The sequence below is a fragment of the Apium graveolens genome, chromosome 10 (genome assembly GCF_009905375.1).
Source record: "Apium graveolens cultivar Ventura chromosome 10, ASM990537v1, whole genome shotgun sequence".
NCBI classification, from domain to species: Eukaryota; Viridiplantae; Streptophyta; class Magnoliopsida; order Apiales; family Apiaceae; genus Apium; species Apium graveolens.
In genome coordinates this window covers 148547241-148565625 of record NC_133656.1, presented here as the reverse complement: position 1 = coordinate 148565625, position 18385 = coordinate 148547241, and the positions used below count along the sequence as shown (strand labels likewise).

General features: G+C 33.8%; 2 protein-coding genes across 3 annotated transcripts; one reads left to right on the top strand and one right to left on the bottom strand.

The window, feature by feature from the left end:
• The first annotated feature begins 5502 nt into the window (after positions 1–5502).
• LOC141692885 (hyoscyamine 6-dioxygenase-like) lies at positions 5503–7098 on the top strand. The gene is made up of 4 exons (XM_074497836.1): positions 5503–5759; positions 5901–6154; positions 6245–6563; positions 6683–7098. Exons 1-4 carry the CDS (start codon positions 5559–5561, stop codon positions 6926–6928), a joined length of 1020 nt encoding a protein of 339 aa, XP_074353937.1. The 5' UTR covers positions 5503–5558; the 3' UTR covers positions 6929–7098.
• A 6148-nt stretch (positions 7099–13246) lies between these two features.
• LOC141689150 (uncharacterized) lies at positions 13247–16738 on the bottom strand. 2 transcript variants are annotated; one of them, XM_074493334.1, is made up of 4 exons: positions 16136–16738; positions 15961–16004; positions 14234–14497; positions 13247–13506 (listed from the first exon to the last, which is right to left on the bottom strand). In XM_074493334.1, the coding sequence occupies exons 1-4, from the start codon at positions 16284–16286 to the stop codon at positions 13399–13401; spliced, it is 567 nt and encodes a 188-aa protein (XP_074349435.1). In that variant the 5' UTR covers positions 16287–16738; the 3' UTR covers positions 13247–13398. The 2 variants fall into 2 exon arrangements, with proteins under 2 accessions (XP_074349435.1, XP_074349436.1); XM_074493335.1 differs by having other exon boundaries at positions 14234–14494; positions 16136–16736.
• Positions 16739–18385: the final 1647 nt, after the last annotated feature.

Genomic DNA, 18385 nt, shown 5'->3' with positions numbered 1-18385 from the left:
TTTTAGTTTAGGGTTTCTTCTTCCCCCCTTTTCAATGTCGCTATTTATTTCCCCCATTTTCAACGCCGCTATAATTTGTGATGGAGGAAGCAACTACAAATATGCCTGATTGTGAATCCCTGAGTGACGATGAAGGGGATATGCATGTTAAAGACAAAAACCAATCCAATAATAAAAGAACATGTCAAACCTGTTTTAAAGCGCAAGGGAAATAGAAGAAGAACATCTAAAGCTTGGGTTACATTTGAAAAACTTACGAAAGGAGAAGATCAAGTACTATATGTCAGATGCAAAAGATGTGGTTATACTTACATTTATAACTCAATCAATGGGACTGGTAGCATCCTCAAACATCAAAAAGTATGTCTAAACACAGGAGATATAAGGCAAATGATCTTGTCCAACAGTCACGGCTCTATCACAATTCAGAACATATCATTCGATCCCCAAATATTCAGGGATATGATTACTAGTGTTTTGGTAAGACATAATATCCCCCTTTCTTTTATTGAGTATGAAGGTATTAAGAATGCTTTTTTGTATGCAAATCATAATGCTACATTGGTCAGTAGGAACATTTTAAAAATGATATAATAGAACTTTACAAACACGAAAACAAACTGCTATATAATTTGTTTAAAACCTACGATGGTAGAGTCTGTTTAACCTCTGATTTATGGACATTGGTTGCAACTGATAGGTACATTACAATCACTGCTCATTACATCACGGACGATTATGTATTGCATAAGAAGTTACTAAATTTTTCGTATACGCCCTCACCACATACGGGGATTACTATATCCGAAAAAAATTACAAGTTATTGTGTGAATGCAACATTGAGATAAAGTTGTTTAGTATAACTTTAGATAATGCATCAATTAATGATGCATTTGTTAATCTTTTGAGAACACAACTGAATTTGAGGAACACTTCGCTAAGAAATGGGCAGTTTTTTCATATAAGATGTTGTGCTCACATCCTTAATTTTAATTGTGCAAGAAGGTTTAAAAGACAAGGACGATTCAGTTGTTAAAATTTGAGAATCTATTAAATATATTAAGGGATCTCAAGTTAGGAAAGAAAATTTTAAGGAATGCATAGTACAGTTGGCTTTAAATAAGAGTAATGATTGCGCCAAGATGTCCCAACTTGGTGGAACTCAACGTATATAATGCTTGATGGTGCCCTTAACTATCGACAGGCTTTTGCACATTTGGAGTTGAGTGATTCTAACTACAAACATGCTCTTACAGATGAGGAATGGGACAGAGTGGAGGGAATATGTAAGTTTCTTGGAGTCTTTTATAATGTCACAAAGTTATTTTCTGGATCAAAATACCCCACAGCTAATTTATACTTTCTGAATATTTTTCTGGTCCAACTTACATTGATTAAGGAAATTGAGGATAGGAATTTTATAGAAAGATCCCTGAAAACAAAAATGAAACCCAAGTTTGATAAATATTGGGCATATTTTAACACAATTCTTGCTATTTATGTGGTCTTCAATCCCCGATATAAAACTCATTTTGTTGAGTTTTCTTAAAAACTGCTGTAAGGAGACTTTTGTGAACAGATTCCATTGCTTCATGAAACTTTGAGGCAACTATTTGATATTTACAAAGATAGAATCCCGAGTTATACAATTGTGAACATGAGCCTGGAAGTTCACTTCAGATGGATGGATCAGACGTAATGAAGGTACCTTCCGTTACCTATTTTTTCCTAGCCTATATTTATTATATGCATAATCTGTTTATTTTTTAATTTGCCTATATTTTGCAGGAATTTGATGCTTTGGACAGTGAATTGAATCCCATTTTAGAGAAAATTGAGTTAGATAGATATTTGGAAGAGAAGAGGTTAAACATGAGCATTGATATTGGTATTCTCGAATATTGGAACTCGAACCAGTTCAGGTTCCCTAAACTCGCTCTTCTGGCTCGAGATATCCTCCCGATTCCCATTTATACCGTTGCCTCTGAATCTGTATTTAGTACTGGAGGAAGGATACTAACCCAATGTCGGAGTTGCTTGCCACATTCAGTTATTGGGAGTCGGATTTGCACACGAGATTGGAGATGTAATGAAAAAGAAGGTACTAATATTTTGACAGTTCCTTATTAGTTATTATAAAAATTATAGCTAAGCAATTTGTTTATTCTTTCCAATTTCAGTTCTTCCCAATTATTCTCTAGAAGAGATTACTCACGCTATAATAGCATTGACGATTAAACATGATCTTGATTCAGTCCCTTAAGGTAATAGCATTCACAGTCGTTTAGTATCAAATATTCCTGACAAATGTCTTTATCAAAGTGTTAAACAAGCTGAACCTAAGGTTGATTTGCTTGCTTGTGAACATAAAATCTTATGTCCATATAATTTAACAAGAAATAAAATCTATAGTTCCCAATTTAAACTTTTTTCCTCTCTTGGTGACAAGTGTTGTTCAGATCATTCTAGGTCCTAATTTAAGGTACTATTGTTACACCTTTTTTAAGAATTTTTTTCTGGGTTAAATATCAAATTGGTCACTGAAGTGAAAGTGATATATCAATTCCTTCACTGATCTTAACGGGGTATCATTTTGATCACTAAAGTCGTATAATTATCAAATAGATAACTCTAAAAATGTGACGAAAAAATAAAAATTATCTTTTGTTAAGTTCTACACATTTTTCTTCAACGCTACTATAATCAAATGAAAAGTTATGAACTCTAATATTTTAGATAATATATCTAGATTTTAAAACTTTTATTTACTATTTATTTTTAATTAAGTAAGATAAAATAACTATAAAATTTAAAATAAATAGTAAATAATTTTTTTAAAATCTAGATATATTATCTAAAATACTAGAGTTCACAACTTTTAATTTGGTTATAGTAGCGTTGAAGAAAAATGTGTAGAACATAACAGATGATAATATTTACTTTATAATAGCATTTTTAGAGTTATCTATTTGATATTTATGTGACTTTAGTGATCAAAATGATACCCCGTTAAGATTAGTGAAGGAAGTGATATATGACATTTACTTCAGTGACTACTTTGATATTTAACCCATTTTTTTCTTCTAGTCTTGCTTAAATTTTATCTGTTTGTTATGAATTTGATTTGGTTCATTTGTCATATTGTTGGACTTGATATCTGTGTTTGTGATTATGTAATCTTGGAACTTGTCGGGTATAATAAAAACTTAGCGGTGACTAAATTTCTAATGGTTGTTGGCCATGTGACTTATTGCATAAATAAATGGTTAGTCACGACACTTCAAAAATGGATCTGATCTAGTTAATATTGTTTATCATCAGGGTATCGAGTATTTCCAGCTATCATGGATATCAAGTATAAACCAGATTCGTGAGATTTTACTTATTTGCGTGGTTTTGATTTTGGCATCCCCTAACGAAGAACAAGACACTTCAAAAATGTCCACAGCTTGTATTTGCGGAGTTCAATTTATGAGCTGTTTATGTGATCCTGTCGTGTAGAGTTTTTTATGTTTTAATGTCCATTTTGAATTTCGATGTAAACATAATTAAGTTAATCAGTTGAATTTCTTTATTTTCATGAACAATTTTGTTTTTTCTTTATTTTCGTATATTTTTTCGTTTCCATTTCATTTCCATTCAGGTACACGATAAGTACACGAAATATTTCGTGTACTTCCTTTTGTTTCGTGTTTACACAATAACTTTCCTTTCGTGTTTCGTTTTAGTGTACGAGTACACTGATCACTTTCGTTTCATTCATGGAATACCTTACTCAGACACGAAACACGAATTACATGACGAAACTATTCGACATGACACGAATTCCCAGGTCTAGTTTCACATAAAGGTTGTTTTCATTAATAAAGGGTATACATTTTCTGATTAATTATTATCCTGCATCTCGCGGGTAACTTTAATAGTAAAATATGTATTTTGTAATGGGTTAATATTACCTTTCTACTATGAGTTTATATTACGTTTCTACTACGGAGAGAATACAGGCTATAATTCGTACATAAATGACATTTTTTGATCTATAGTTATCAATTTATTGTTAGTTATGGATTTAGCGTCTTTACTATTTGTTAACAAGCTAAATCTTGATGCATAAAAATACCGAAATATTACAATACCAAATTTTGGTACTTAACTAATGTAAATCGACTTTTATTATATCTAAACTTTATTTTTATTAATTAGTGTTTATTCAAGCGTCTATTTACTTTTAATTTAAATAATTTATTTTATCAATAATGAAGTAATATTAAATAAACTATATTGAAAAAGTTAATTATAAGATAATTATGAAATAATATTAATTAATATTATATTATCTAAAATAACAAATATAACGTTCATAAGATAATTATACAATTTATTTCACTAAAACAACACTAATATGTTAGATTTCTATAACAAGTAAAATAATGTGAAATTAGAATTATTATGAATTTTTTTATCTGATTTCATTCCTTTTAACTACATGATTATTCATTGCAAGTATCAATTTAATATTTCATATTAAAATACTAAATTTTATATGTGTTTCACATTACAAGTACTAATTCGATATTTTAATCTGCTTCGCACGTGTTATCAACTATCTATACTAATAAGCAAAACTATATTCTATTAGAAAATAAAATTACCAAATCTTAATACTCACTCGAAAAATCATATAATGATTTTCAAAAGTTTATATAATTAAATCTCAACTAACACGAATTGACTTCTACTCTTTATAAACTTTATTTTCACATTAATTTTTATTTGTTAGCGTTCATTTAAGCGTCGATTTATTTTTAAACAATCGTATTAGTAAAACCTAACATGTTAGATTAATATAACAAAAAAATAATTAGGTGCATCACTAGAATTTAACTAGATTTATAAGTCATATTAGTTAAAAAAGGAATTATACGGTGAAATTCTATAATTATATACTTGACTTCGATTTTTTTAACTACATAATTTAAGAATATTTATTTATTTATTTTGATATGTATTTCGTACGGAATATTATAAGATTTAATTTATGCAAATAAAAATTTGATATTATTTTTATTCTTGCCCCGTGCTTAGCACTGATTACCAACTAGTAATATAATAAATATACGTCTAGATCAGAAAAAACTTAGATGTTAATATATGATAACAAAAGTGCTTACATAAAGTTACAAGTGGCTGATAAAAATGCATTTAAATATTTGCAAATAGCTATTTATACAAATAAATTACAGCAAATAGCTATTTATACAAATAAATTACAGTACAGTTAGCCCCATGACTCTCGGTCCCCGCCGCTAATCCTTGTCAAGAGATCAATAATTTGTGCCCGGACCACCTGAAAAAAATACTAATGTATCAACAAGATATATATGATTATAATTAGCAAATTAATTAAGAAACTGATGTTACTTGATCCTTGTAATAATTGTGTTGGTCTTGAACAAATCAGACGATACTGATGAATTATTGAGTTCTGCAGCTCATAAGATTGAGCATATATAAATATGATACAAGCTTGTAAGAATTAGTACAACTAAAACTGAATATGGATATTCTTATGTCAAACTGGAAAAATGTTGAATCTGTACCCAAAAGTTTTATATTTCCCCCCGATAGAAGACCTGGAAACAACCCTGTTCTGATTAGCAAGGACATTCCGGTGATTGACCTTGGGAATTTTAGCAATCATGGAGTTGAAACCATTCAGCAAATTTTAGAAGCTAGCCAGGAATATGGGATTTTTCAGGTTAATTAATTTAGTTTCAGTACTGCTTATGAAATCTTCAATATAATCAATATTTTCATTTGGCGTTTGATTGAATAACATAAATCTTGTAGGCATGCATCAAAATTCAATAGTTGTTAATTGAGTAGTTTACTAGTATAGGTGATCAACCATGGAGTTTCAGTAAGCCTAATGAATGAGACAATGAATGTCTGCAAGGACTTCTTCGACATGCCAGGGGAATACAAGGCAAGTTTTTACTCCAATGATCCAACTAAAAACTGCAGGCTCTACACAAGTACTTTAAACTATGACAAAGAAGAGTTTCATTACTGGAGGGATAATCTCACTCACCGCTGTCATCCTCTACCTCAAGATCACATACAGTCTTGGCCTGATAAGCCTAACACTTATCGGTACTATCCACTCGGCATCTAAGTTATATTGAGCAAATACAGTGTCTGTGCATAGTGTTTGTGTACATAACTGTTAGTGATTGCTTTCAGAGAAACCGTTGGCGCATATTCTGTACAAATAAGAGAGTTCTTGTTGACTATATTAGACATTTTGGGCCAAGGTTTGGGACTTGAAGTCGGATTTTTTGAGGGCGAGCTCACCAAAAATCAATTAATGTCAATCAATTACCATATTCCATGCCCTGACCCGAGCCTTGCTTTAGCTATGCCAGAACACTGCGACCCTAATCTCATAAGTATGTTGCAACAGTGCGATGTTCCTGGCCTTGAAGTCTACAAGGATGGCCACTGGACTGGCGTCGAGACTATTCCTGACGCAATCGTGGTCATTCCTGGACTTCAGTTACGGGTAAAGATAAGTTGTAACATAGTCTTGAGTACAGAATTCCAAATTTGGAATCATATATACAGAGTGACTTAAATTAATAGCAAATGACTAGGTTTCTAATGAAGACTTATATCTTACAGGTAATTAGTAACGAGAAGATAAAGAGTGCAATACATCGTGTTGTGACTAATTCAACAGAGTCGCGAACGACCATTGGAATGTTTGTCATTCCGTCGAATGAAATTGCGATAGAGCCTGCAAGAGAGTTAACAAGAAATATACCTGCAGTTTACACATCCTATGTGTATAAAGATTTTTTCAGCACTTTCACGGGAAAAGGTTGTGAAGCTGAAACTGTACTAAAGTGTTTTAGACTCGTGGATTAGTATCTCCAACATAATATAGATATCATATTTTATCCTGTAAAATGCTCTAGTGTGATTTAATTTTGTATGTACAACCAAATTTGCTCCAAGGCCTCTTTTATTCTGCATGACAAGTTTGTAAAGGTGTTAAATGTGTGTACACAGATTAACTTGAACATAGGCACCAATGTGTTGCTTAGATTGCATTTTTAACAGGGTTTAACATGAAAATATGTTAAGCTAAACACAATTTGTAGTTGGTTGAATATAAATCTTTTAACCTGAGATAAATTAATATGGTAAGATTTAGATCGGCAATACTATTTAGCTCAAAGTTTAGTATTTCGTGTTTTAGTTCACTCTTATAACTCGTTGTATATGAATTATTTTGAATTTGTATAATAAAATACATAATTAATTATCGATGATATGCAATGTCCATAAACTGTTAAACAAAATTTATATTTAAACATAATCCACATGCATCACAAACATATTGTAATAACCATGAATGATAAATGACGTAATACATGACTAATTATCAAAATAATACCGTGTTCAGAGTCAAACCTAGCATAAGATAACGGGTGACCATGATCCCCTATTTAATGGTGGTAATATAATTCACATATAAGTGGGTTGTGAAATATATCAATATCTCCTCCCAAAGTTCAGTTAAGTAGGAAGACCCATATCAAAACCCAATAAAGAAGTGAAACAAACAGGTCAAAAAATAATCGGTGTCAAAACACTTTCCAATTCCCTCTATCGTCTTAATATAACAAAATTGAACTCCATGTCCATGTCTTTCCTTTCGGTCTCCCGGCACCCGGATCAAGTTTTCAAAGTTTTATTCTCTATTTTGATGTAGTATCAATGATAATATAATTTTTTTGCTCTTCTATTATAAAAATAAAAAATTTGACCCGGTCATATTTAAGGTCTGCATAGGCCCCACAACATGTCGCATATAGTATATATGCACCGTGACTCGAACTTATAAACTCATGTTACAAGGACAAAAATAGATATAAATGTGATTAAGACAAGCGTTTTTATGTATTCTATAACCATATAAAAACATGTGACTGTCAAGTCGATTTCAACTGCTATTCAGATATGATTATTCTTTTAGACTTCAACATTATCCGTTGAGTCTGCTATGAATTATCCGTTTAAGATGGCTTGAGTCACCCGTTGAGGGTATTGCAGATTATCCGTTGATAGTGTTTCCTTAGCACTTGATACTCTTTCACTTATGCAGAATTATAATGCATCATTTATTTACAATTTGCAAGCCTATTCTGCATATCTAGCTATTAGTCAGCATGACTTGAAATTTCTAACTTCTAAACTTCTAAGACATTGTAGTGCACAGGAATGTTCTACACGTAGAGTTATCATCAAGTCTACTACATATTACACATTAGCCTTTTTATAATTTATGTTAAACTTCTTAACCCAATTTCGAAGCCATTTCCTTCACTATGAAAAGACAAATTTGTCCTACTCATTATATTTTTGTTAAAAATAAAGCTGTATATAGGATTTGAACCCTTGAACTCTACATGAAATAGAAAAATGTTCTCACGACCACCACAGTTTATCTAGAAAATTATTGAACTTATTTTAAAATTCATCATCCACATACACATTATATGCTCACTATATTATCTTTAATACCAATTTTTTTATTGATTTAAAATTTAACACATTATTTCACTAGAGTCTATCATGTTATTTACATAATAATTTGGGTGTAATGATTTGTTTATAATCCCGCCATCTTTCATATACATGCACATATTTTCATGATCTTATAAATATGATATTTATTATAATTTTACTCTTAAAATTTTAGAAATTATTTATTCTCTCATGATTTTGAAAAATAATGAAGTGCGTAACATGTTTTAATTTAATATATTCTGATATTTTATATAAAGTTTTATAAACTGGTAAGTTAAACAAGTATAAGTTAAAATATATTTAAACATCAAAAAAATAAAAAATAAAAAATATCGAAACACTTTATATATGGGATTTGGAATCCACATCGAGTAATGATTACATAAAATATGTAATTGAGTTAGAAGACTATATTATAAGTAAGTTACAAGTATATTGTACAAAAACTAACTGGATTAATAAGTATACCAAGAAAATATCTTTTCTTTTAAAGGTATAAACAAAAAGTAAAATTTTCAAAATAACACTGTAAAAAGTTAAACTTATATAATCATGGATAGTGCACCTTAGATCTAATATAAACAATAGGTGCAAAAACTTATTTTTTATATTATCATTGAGATTTTAGAGCCAGTGGTTCTTTCAATGGTATAAGAGTTCAAACTGCATGAATACTCATATTCGAATTCCCGCAAACCCCAATATTTCTCATAAATTGTTATGGACGCGAAAGATAAATTATAGCTCATGATCTACTTTTTAACCCATAAATAGGGTTTCGAATAAGGAGTGTTAGAATACTAATAATCACTAAACGAATACAACAAGTACTGATATTTTTATACGAGAACGCCGAAATTGTACTGAGACATTGTCAATTTCCTATATAACAAGTTTCAATCACCTTCCACCCATAAATATTTAAACCTACACAAATTACAATGAACATCAACATATCTTTAACTCAGAGACCAGATACAACCATAATATTTTTGATCACCAGAATCATCGAAGATTGAAGAAAACGGTAAACCTCGCACGACATAACATCAGTCAAAAGTCTAAATAATTAATGAGTATAAACTGCTTGCAGTGATATTTTTTGCACATTTTAATTAAATTATCTAGATATATATATATATATATATAATATTCCTAATTTTTTTTAAAAAAAATGGCCCGTGTCTCACATTGTCTATTGTTGATCATATTATATGTCAGATTTGATATTTTAGAGGGTATTTTCTTGTCATTATTGATATTGTTCGGGGAAAAATATGTTGTCAAAATTTAGAAGTTTATTTTTATGAATATTGCCCTTATTGTTATGCTACTTTAGTATATATTTCATATATAGTGAAAATATATGAAAAAACTTCTGTTTTTACTTGATTTATAGTGTGTAACTTTAATTTTTTGTAATATCTTAGTCTGATATATTCAAATTTCAAACTTGTTAAATAATAAATGTAATATTAGGAACATATGTTATCAAAACAATAGAAATTAAATGTGCATTGATCCCCTTAAAAAGCTAACATTACATTCTACTTTGGCACTAATTAAAGCATGAAAGCAGGACAGACAAATGTCCATGACACTACAAGAAAAAAAAGGCTAAAAGCCACCGGTCAAAAATCTGTTGCTTTAAGCTATAAACGACCGTAATCGGTGGATTTTTTTATAAAATCCACCGTTCTCTGTCGGTGGCTTTTAACCTGGTCGAAATTATGTTCAGCGGTGGAATTTATATAAAAGTTGTTAGGAGTTGTCCCACATCGTTTGTGGGAGGGGCAGTTTGCTAGAATATAAGAAGCCAGATAACTCCAATTAGTAATGAGGCCTTTTGGGAGGTGCCCAAAAACAAATTCGTGCGGGCTCAGCCCAAAGCGGACAATATCATACTAATGTGGAGATAGGCCTGCTTAGCAAGCCCAACAAGTGGTATTAGAGCTATGGTTGTGACGGTCCATAACAATCTCACGTGGTCTCCAGAAGTGACCTAGGAAGAGGCAGATGGGCTTGCCCCAGAATGGGCTCAAGGAAAAGGCAGGTGGCCTTCCAGTATGGGCCTAGGGGGAGCAGATAACCAGATGGACTTTCAGTATGGGTCGAGGGGGAGTCTGGTCACACAATCAGGAGGCAGAATCGACAGGTGTCGGGCCCGATGTGTGAAGGGGGAGATTGTTAGGAGTTGTCCCACATCGTTTGTGGGAGGATCAGTTTGCTAGAATATAAGCAGCCAGACAACTCCAATTAGTATGAGGCCTTTTGGGAGGTGTCCAAAAACAAACCCGTGCGGGCTCGGCCCAAAGCGGACAATATCATACTAATGTGGAGTTAGGCCTGCTCAGCAAGCCCAACAAGTGGTATCAGAGCTATGGTTGTAACGGTCCATAACAATCTCTATGGGCTTCCAGAAGTGACCTAGGAAAAGGCAGATGGGCTTGCCCCAGAATAGGCTCAAGTAAAAGGCAGGTGGATCTTCCAATTTGGACCTAGGGGGAGCAGATAGCCAGATGGACTTCCAGTATGGGTCAAGGGGGAGCCAGATCACACAATCAGGAAGCAGAATCGACAGGTGTCGGGCCCGATGTGTGAAGGGGAAGATTGTTAGGAGTTGTCCCACATCGCTTGTGGGAGGGGCAGTTTGCTAGAATATAAGCAGCCAGATAACTCCACTAGTATGAGGACTTTTGGGAGGTGCCCAAAACCAAAACCGTGAGGGCTCAGCCCAGAGCGGACAATATCATACTAATGTGGAGTTAGGCATGCTCAGCAAGCCCAACAAGTGGTATCAGAGCTATGGTTGAGACGGTACATAACAATCTCACGTGGGCTCCAGAATGGACCTAGGAGGAGGCAGAATGGGCTTGCCCCAGAATGGGCTCAAGGAAAAGGCAGACGGGCCTTCCAGTATGGGCTTAGGGGGAGCAGATAGCCAGATGGACTTTCAGTATGGGTCGAGGGGGAGCCTGGTCACACTGAAGGAGGCAGATATGACAGGTGTCGGGCTCGATGTGGGAAGGGGGAGATTGTTAGGAGTTATCCCACATCGTTTGTGGGAGGGGCAGTTTGCTAGAATATAAGTAGCCAGACAACTCCAATTAGGATGAGGCCTTTTGGGAGATGCCCAAAAACAAATATGTGCGGGCTTGGCCCAGAGCGGACAATATCATACTAATGTGGAGTTAGGCCTGCTTAGCAAGCCCAACAAGTGGTATCAGAGCTTCAGGTTATAAACGGTCCAAAACAATCTCAGATGGGCTCCAGAAGTTACCTAGGAAGAGGCAGATGGGCTTGCCCCAGAATGGGCTCAAGGAAAAGGCAGACGGGCCTTCCAGTATGGGCCTAGGGGGAGCAAAAAGCCAGTAGGATTTCAGTATGGGTCGAGGGGGAGCCTGGTCACACTGAAGGAGGCATAATCGACAGGTGTCGGGCCCGATGTGTGAAGGGGGAGATTGTTAGGAGTTGTCCCACATCGTTTGTGGGAGGGGCAGTTTGCTAGAATATAAGAAGCCAGATAACTCCAATTAGTAATGAGGCCTTTTGGGAGGTTCCCAAAAACAAATTCGTGCGGGCTCAGCCCAAAACGGACAATATCATACTAATGTGGAGATAGGCCTGCTTAGCAAGCCCAACAAGTGGTATTAGAGCTATGGTTGTGACGGTCCATAACAATCTCACGTGGGCTCCAGAAGTGACCTAGGAAGAGGCAGATGGGCTTGCCCCAGAATGGGCTCAAGGAAAAGGCATGTGGCCTTCCAGTATGGGCCTAGGGGGAGCATATAACCAGATGGACTTTCAGTATGGGTCGAGGGGAAGTCTGGTCACACAATCAGGAGGCAGAATCGACAGGTGTCGGGCCCGATGTGTGAAGGGGGAGATTGTTAGGAGTTGTCCCACATCGTTTGTGGGAGGATCAGTTTGCTAGAATATAAGCATCCAGACAACTCCAATTAGTATGAGGCCTTTTGGGAGGTGCCCAAAAACAAACCCGTGCGGGCTCGGCCCAAAGCGGACAATATCATACTAATGTGGAGTTAGGCCTGCTCAGCAAGCCCAACAAGTGGTATCAGAGCTATGGTTGTGACGGTCCATAACAATCTCACGTGGGCTCCAGAAGTGACCTAGGAAGAGGCAGATGGGCTTGCCCCAGAATAGGCTCAAGGAAAAGGCAGACGGGCCTTCCAGTATGGCCCTAGGGGAGCAGATAGCCAGATGGACTTCCAGTATGGGTCAAGGGGGAGCCTGGTCACACAATCAGGAGGTAGAATCGACCCAAAAGGCCTCATTCTAATTGGAGTTTGTCTGGCTGCTTATATTCTAGCAAACTGCCCCTCCCACAAACGATGTGGGACAACTCCTAATAAAAGCGACCGCATTTTCGGTGGCTTTTATTTCTGGTCAACTTTCCAGTTTTTCCCTTCAATATTTTGGTGAAAATTTGAACCTCCCGCTCTTAATTTTCGTTGAAATTTAAACTTACCGCTTCTAGACTAAAGACACCAAAGTCGTGGCTTTTATACGATCAAATATTTCAATCAAAAATGGCTAGGAGCCTGCCTAATTCTTACAAACAAAATCAGATCTAATAAACAGCCTAAACACAAAAAATGGGAAACAAACTTAAATAAAAAAAAGTTAACAGTGCGTCAAAGCTTAATTAAATTCATTCCCCACAAATCTGTTAAAAAACTATCACACAAATACCAAAATATTACATCAAGGTTAAGCTAAATGTTCCATAGTTTGCTTAAAAGCCAAGTACCAAAAGTGGCTAATTAATGTTCAACTAAATACTACTCATACAGAGGACAATAAAACAGATTCGGGTCAAGGTCCCGCTCGTCGTCCATCTCCAATAAAAGTCTTGTATGCTCCCCTGGAACCCTTTCTGACGTACCAGCCTACATAAACAACACCACAATTCAAACAATAATGAGTCTTGTAAGCTCTAGTAATATAATGAATGACAATATGATTAACTGAAAAAATTGGAACAATCAAAAAGTTAAAGAAAGTAAATTGACATATAAAACAAATAAAACAAGACCAAACATTTAAGCAACAAGAAGAAACACAGATATTATTAGTTGGCAGTTGGTGTGTTCCCCACCTTAAACAAATACTTACATGATTATCAAACATTCATCTACAAGTTTTTCATAATATGTGTATGAATCATGAAAGTTGTTCCATTGCAAAGCTAGAACTAATCAAAACTAAAAAAAGATACTATATTTAAGAAAAATTGTAAGTAAATATAAATAAAAATCAGAACTTGAGCAGTTCTACAACATTTATTACAACCCAATCTATAGACACAAAATACCCATTTAAATGCAAAGCTGATCCAAACAAGAACCCAATAATTAAAAATTAAAAATGTCTTACAATTAAAATTGTCAAAAACCCTAGACTCAAATTAAAATTAATACCAGATTTCCCTCGCTCTTCTAATCCCAACAAAAAAACTTTAAACATATTAAAACAAGCTCATTTATAAATGAGTCTGCTAATATAAATACCAAATCCAGCCGCAAAGAAATAAACTAGACATTTGACCAATTTGTAACATTTACTAGTGGAAAGAATTAAACTTGAGAGAAAAGAATTAAATTATATATATATTACCTCCACGATAACTTTCTCAAAATTCTGCATCACTTGATCAATAAGCTCAGTCCCAATCCGCATATATTGTTCCCATGATGCTTGTTGTACCGGATCAGTTTTGTCTGGAAAGGCTGCGATGGCTAATTTTTCTATCATTTCATTAAGCTCTGCACGCGCCACTCGATCGATTCCCTCCAAAGACTTGACCGCAACTGACACCTCAGATAGAACCCTTCGAATAAGGGAGTATGCATCATCCGAAATGCTTGTTTGAGAGGTCTGCTGAGACATGTTTAATTTAGCTGCCTCATCCGCTCCTACTAACTCTGATAATGAATTTCGAGGATACAACACGAGTCTATTTTTCTTTGGCATTCTGGCCTTTACAAGGAGATCCAAGTCTCGCTTCCTTTGGCTAGCCGATATCGGTCGCTTTTAAGCGTGGTTTTTGGTCAAGTGAGATTGACCTTAAAAGCCACCGTTTTTTGTGGAATTTATAGTTAGTCGCTTTTGTTTGATCGCTTTTAGTCTTTTTTATTGTAGTGTGAATTACAGACTCCACGTTTTTAAAATATCATATCACAAGAACAGATGAACTTTTAAGGCCAAGCATGATACAAGAAATGGTTTACATTATTGGCTCAATATATATCTGACTGAGCCTAATTTTTTTTAATTTTTAACGTCAATCACATAAAATCGATATAACTTGAGGGATCAGTCTCATTATTTTAAAAGTCATCCCCTATTATAAGTTTTTCACTAATTCATACTGACGGCATTGCTTACACCGTATAGCTTACATAGTCAAGCTAATTATGTCTAATTACGTACTAATACCATAATCATGCTTACACCAGAAGCTTAGGTAAAATCGCATCTCAGCAACGTCATTAATTAAGACTGTTGTTACATGTGGATTAGTAAATTAATCAAATTATTCACCTCCCTAATTATTGACCTTTGTTTTATTATTATACTATAATAAGTAATTCCACTATAATATGCCCCCTATGTCATAGCTTAACTATGCGATTAACTAATGTGGTGGTCATAATCTTGCTGATTAAGCAAACTCGTCATTGTATGACAGTCCACACTTACGTCATCTATTTGGATTGTATGAACTTCCAGCAAGAAGACTCATATGTACCTTTTCTATACATAATATTATACCAGTCCCGTGCCTATTATTTTTTACATTCATTTTAATTCAAAAGTTAAGTCATCAGGATAAATTAAATAATCTTGCAAGTAAAATCTCCTCGGCCATCAAATTCAGTTATTTTTGAAGATCCGGTAAAATACTTGTAACTTTAGTATGTCCGTCCATGTTCATGTTGAATAATATAAGATTTACGCGGTGGGTTAAATATTATAAGATTTTGTTGGATTTTCTTGACACCTTAAACTTTTTATATTTTTGATAACTCATGATCGTACCTAGTTAATAAAAGAAATTTATTGTAAGAGCACTTATGTATTGTGAAAACTTGGATATTTTTGTTGTTGATGAATAAAACTTAATAACTACATAGGCCTTAATCTTAACGAATTGAAACTTTACATATAATAGGTAATATAAAATAACAGCACCCATAGATTCAGTTCAGGAGCACCATTGAATAATATTTGCATGCTTCGAATCTTCATTATCAGGGGGGGTGAGGACCAGTGGACCACAATATTCATACATAAACATTATGTATGTATTAGAAGAATTAACAAGGGAGTGCTTTGCTGACCTTTATTCGAAGTGCCATGTATCTCCCTCCTCCTAGTATATATGCTAGAAGTTGCCAAAATAATAGTCATCAAAACTTGTGGCTCATACAATACTTAATAGCTTAATTGGTTTAAATGGATAATTCCAAACAAGGAAGTAAGGACCAGAAAGAAGGAGATGATCAAGTGCGATACCGAGGTGTAAGAAGGAGGCCATGGGGAAAATTCGCGGCGGAGATTCGTGATTCGAAGAGGCAGGGCCAGAGGCTTTGGCTAGGGACATTTTTGACAGCGGAGGAAGCTGCAAGAGCTTATGACAAAGCTGCTTATGCAATGAGAGGTGCATTAGCTGTTTTGAACTTCCCTGATGAATATCCTCCTACTTTGTGCTCTTCATCAGGGGCCGCGGCCTCGTCATCGGGGCCGTCGGCTTCTGGTGGTGGAAGGGGAAAGGAGGTTTTTGAGTTTGAATGTATGGATGATCAGTTGTTGGAGGATCTGCTTGAGTTTGATGCATACAAGAAACACTAAGAATGGTGGCTAACTGGCTATATTATACCTAACAGTTCTGGAAAATTGCAATGTACTCTGCTAAGTAGTTGGATTTGATCATCCACATATTATCTTAAATCTGAGTTATCTATATTTATTATATATAGTTTCATGAAATCTGTATGCATGTGATGTGCCTGTTGAAATATCTAAATAACTTGTGGATGAAGGGGAAAACCAATATAGGATTTTCCTGAATGTTTGAGGTGGGAAAGTCTCTTAAATATATATTGAATGTCTAGTATTTTAACCTTTTATAAAAAAGTTTTAACAACAGAACATTATTTTTTGTATCATCATTCATCTCATTATATGCTACTCCCAAATTGTCAAAGTTCCAAATTGTTATATATATTCACCAAATATTTTATCTGAAGTTAGTTATATATAAAATTATTAGATAAAATAAGTAAGTTTCAAATAAAGTTAGAATGAAAGAAACTTTTTGACTCTATACCTATTTTGAGTTTAAGCAAATTTATTAATATATAATGGCCTTTCTTCAAGAGATAACCCTCTTATATATAAGAGAACCGTAGAGAACTCTTGATTTTATTATAGCACTACATCAAATTCGTTGCTAATGTAGAATAATAATTATATTTAAATATAATAAAACGTTTAATAATTAAATTTTTTTAAAAAAATTGATTTGTTTTACCCTGATTCTACTATAGAACCACTTTAAACTATTTTATCAAATTTCAATAATTTTTTAAATAAAAAACATGTGCAACTTTGTTTTTAATTTGGTAATTAAAATTTATAACTATATATGATGAAAAATGATAAAAAAATTGTATATTAACATTTTAAATAATAGTTCTCTACAGACCTCTATCTAAGGGAGCCCTCGATGGATTGCTACCCAATATATAATAAATAAACAAGTTTTTGGTTAGCCTCTACCCTGCGATCAGATATGCACAAAAAATCAATCGACACGGGTTTTATTCGGCCTTTAAAAAGTCCTATTTTTTTAAAACGAATCGGGTTTTTTAAAAAACCGGGTCAGGCCGGGCTTCCTAAGAAATATAAGACCCGTTTTAGGCCCGCGGGCCGGGCCAAACCGGGCTTTATTCGGGCTTTTTATTTATATATTAAAAAAATATTTTAATATTTTATAACTCGAATAATGAGCAGTTTAAATACCGGGAAAATATTATCTTGATATATCAGATAGAGTAGTTTAAACACTAAAATAAATAATTATTTTTTAATATAATATATAAATAATCATATATATCTTAATAGCTTCTCATATTATAATATAATATTTTCAAAATCATAAAACGTATTGTATATTTTCAAATTTTATATAAACAATTTGGTTTTTTACTCGGACTTTTCAAAAAACCCGGGTTTTTATCCGGGCCGAACCGGACTTTTATCCGGGCTTTTTCGATCCGGGTATCCGGGCGTTTTTAAATTCGAGTTTTTTGGACTTCGGGTCGGGTCGGTTTTTCAAGAAAAAAGGAGACGCATTTAAGGCCCGCGGACTGAGCCGAACCGGGTCGGGCTTTTTCTCGGATCAAGCTTTTCGGGCTTATTTCCGGATTGAATCAAATTTCGGGATTCCGATTTTTTGAACATCTCTAACTTCGAGTGATACTTGAATCTGTACCTTGAACATTTTTTTTTCCTTTTGAACATTTAGTTATTAGTAAAAGTTGTTAATTCAAAAGTCAAATCATTTCTTTTGAATACTTTTAAGATTTTGTACAAGTTGTCAAAATAGCAAGTGTAAAAATAAAAATAATTTATCATATGAGTTGCATCTCGATTGTAATATAAATTTTGGTCAAATATAAAAAACTAGGTTAATTGAGATAAATACTTGTAATCAATTATTACTTTAAGCTATTTTTTCAATTTAAGCCATTTTTTCAATTT

Coding starts and splice junctions, on each gene's coding strand:
- LOC141692885 (XM_074497836.1), top strand. CDS start 5,559: ATGGATATTCTTATGTCAAACTGGAAAAATGTTGAATCTGTACCCAAA. Junction 6,155..6,244: donor GATAAGCCTAACACTTATCG/GTACTATCCACT, acceptor GATTGCTTTCAG/AGAAACCGTTGGCGCATATT. Junction 6,564..6,682: donor TTCCTGGACTTCAGTTACGG/GTAAAGATAAGT, acceptor TATATCTTACAG/GTAATTAGTAACGAGAAGAT.
- LOC141689150 (XM_074493334.1), bottom strand. CDS start 16,286: ATGCACCTCTCATTGCATAAGCAGCTTTGTCATAAGCTCTTGCAGCTT. Junction 14,498..15,960: donor ACATGGCACTTCGAATAAAG/GTCAGCAAAGCA, acceptor AACATGTCTCAG/CAGACCTCTCAAACAAGCAT. Junction 13,507..14,233: donor TTGAGAAAGTTATCGTGGAG/GTAATATATATA, acceptor TTGTTTATGTAG/GCTGGTACGTCAGAAAGGGT.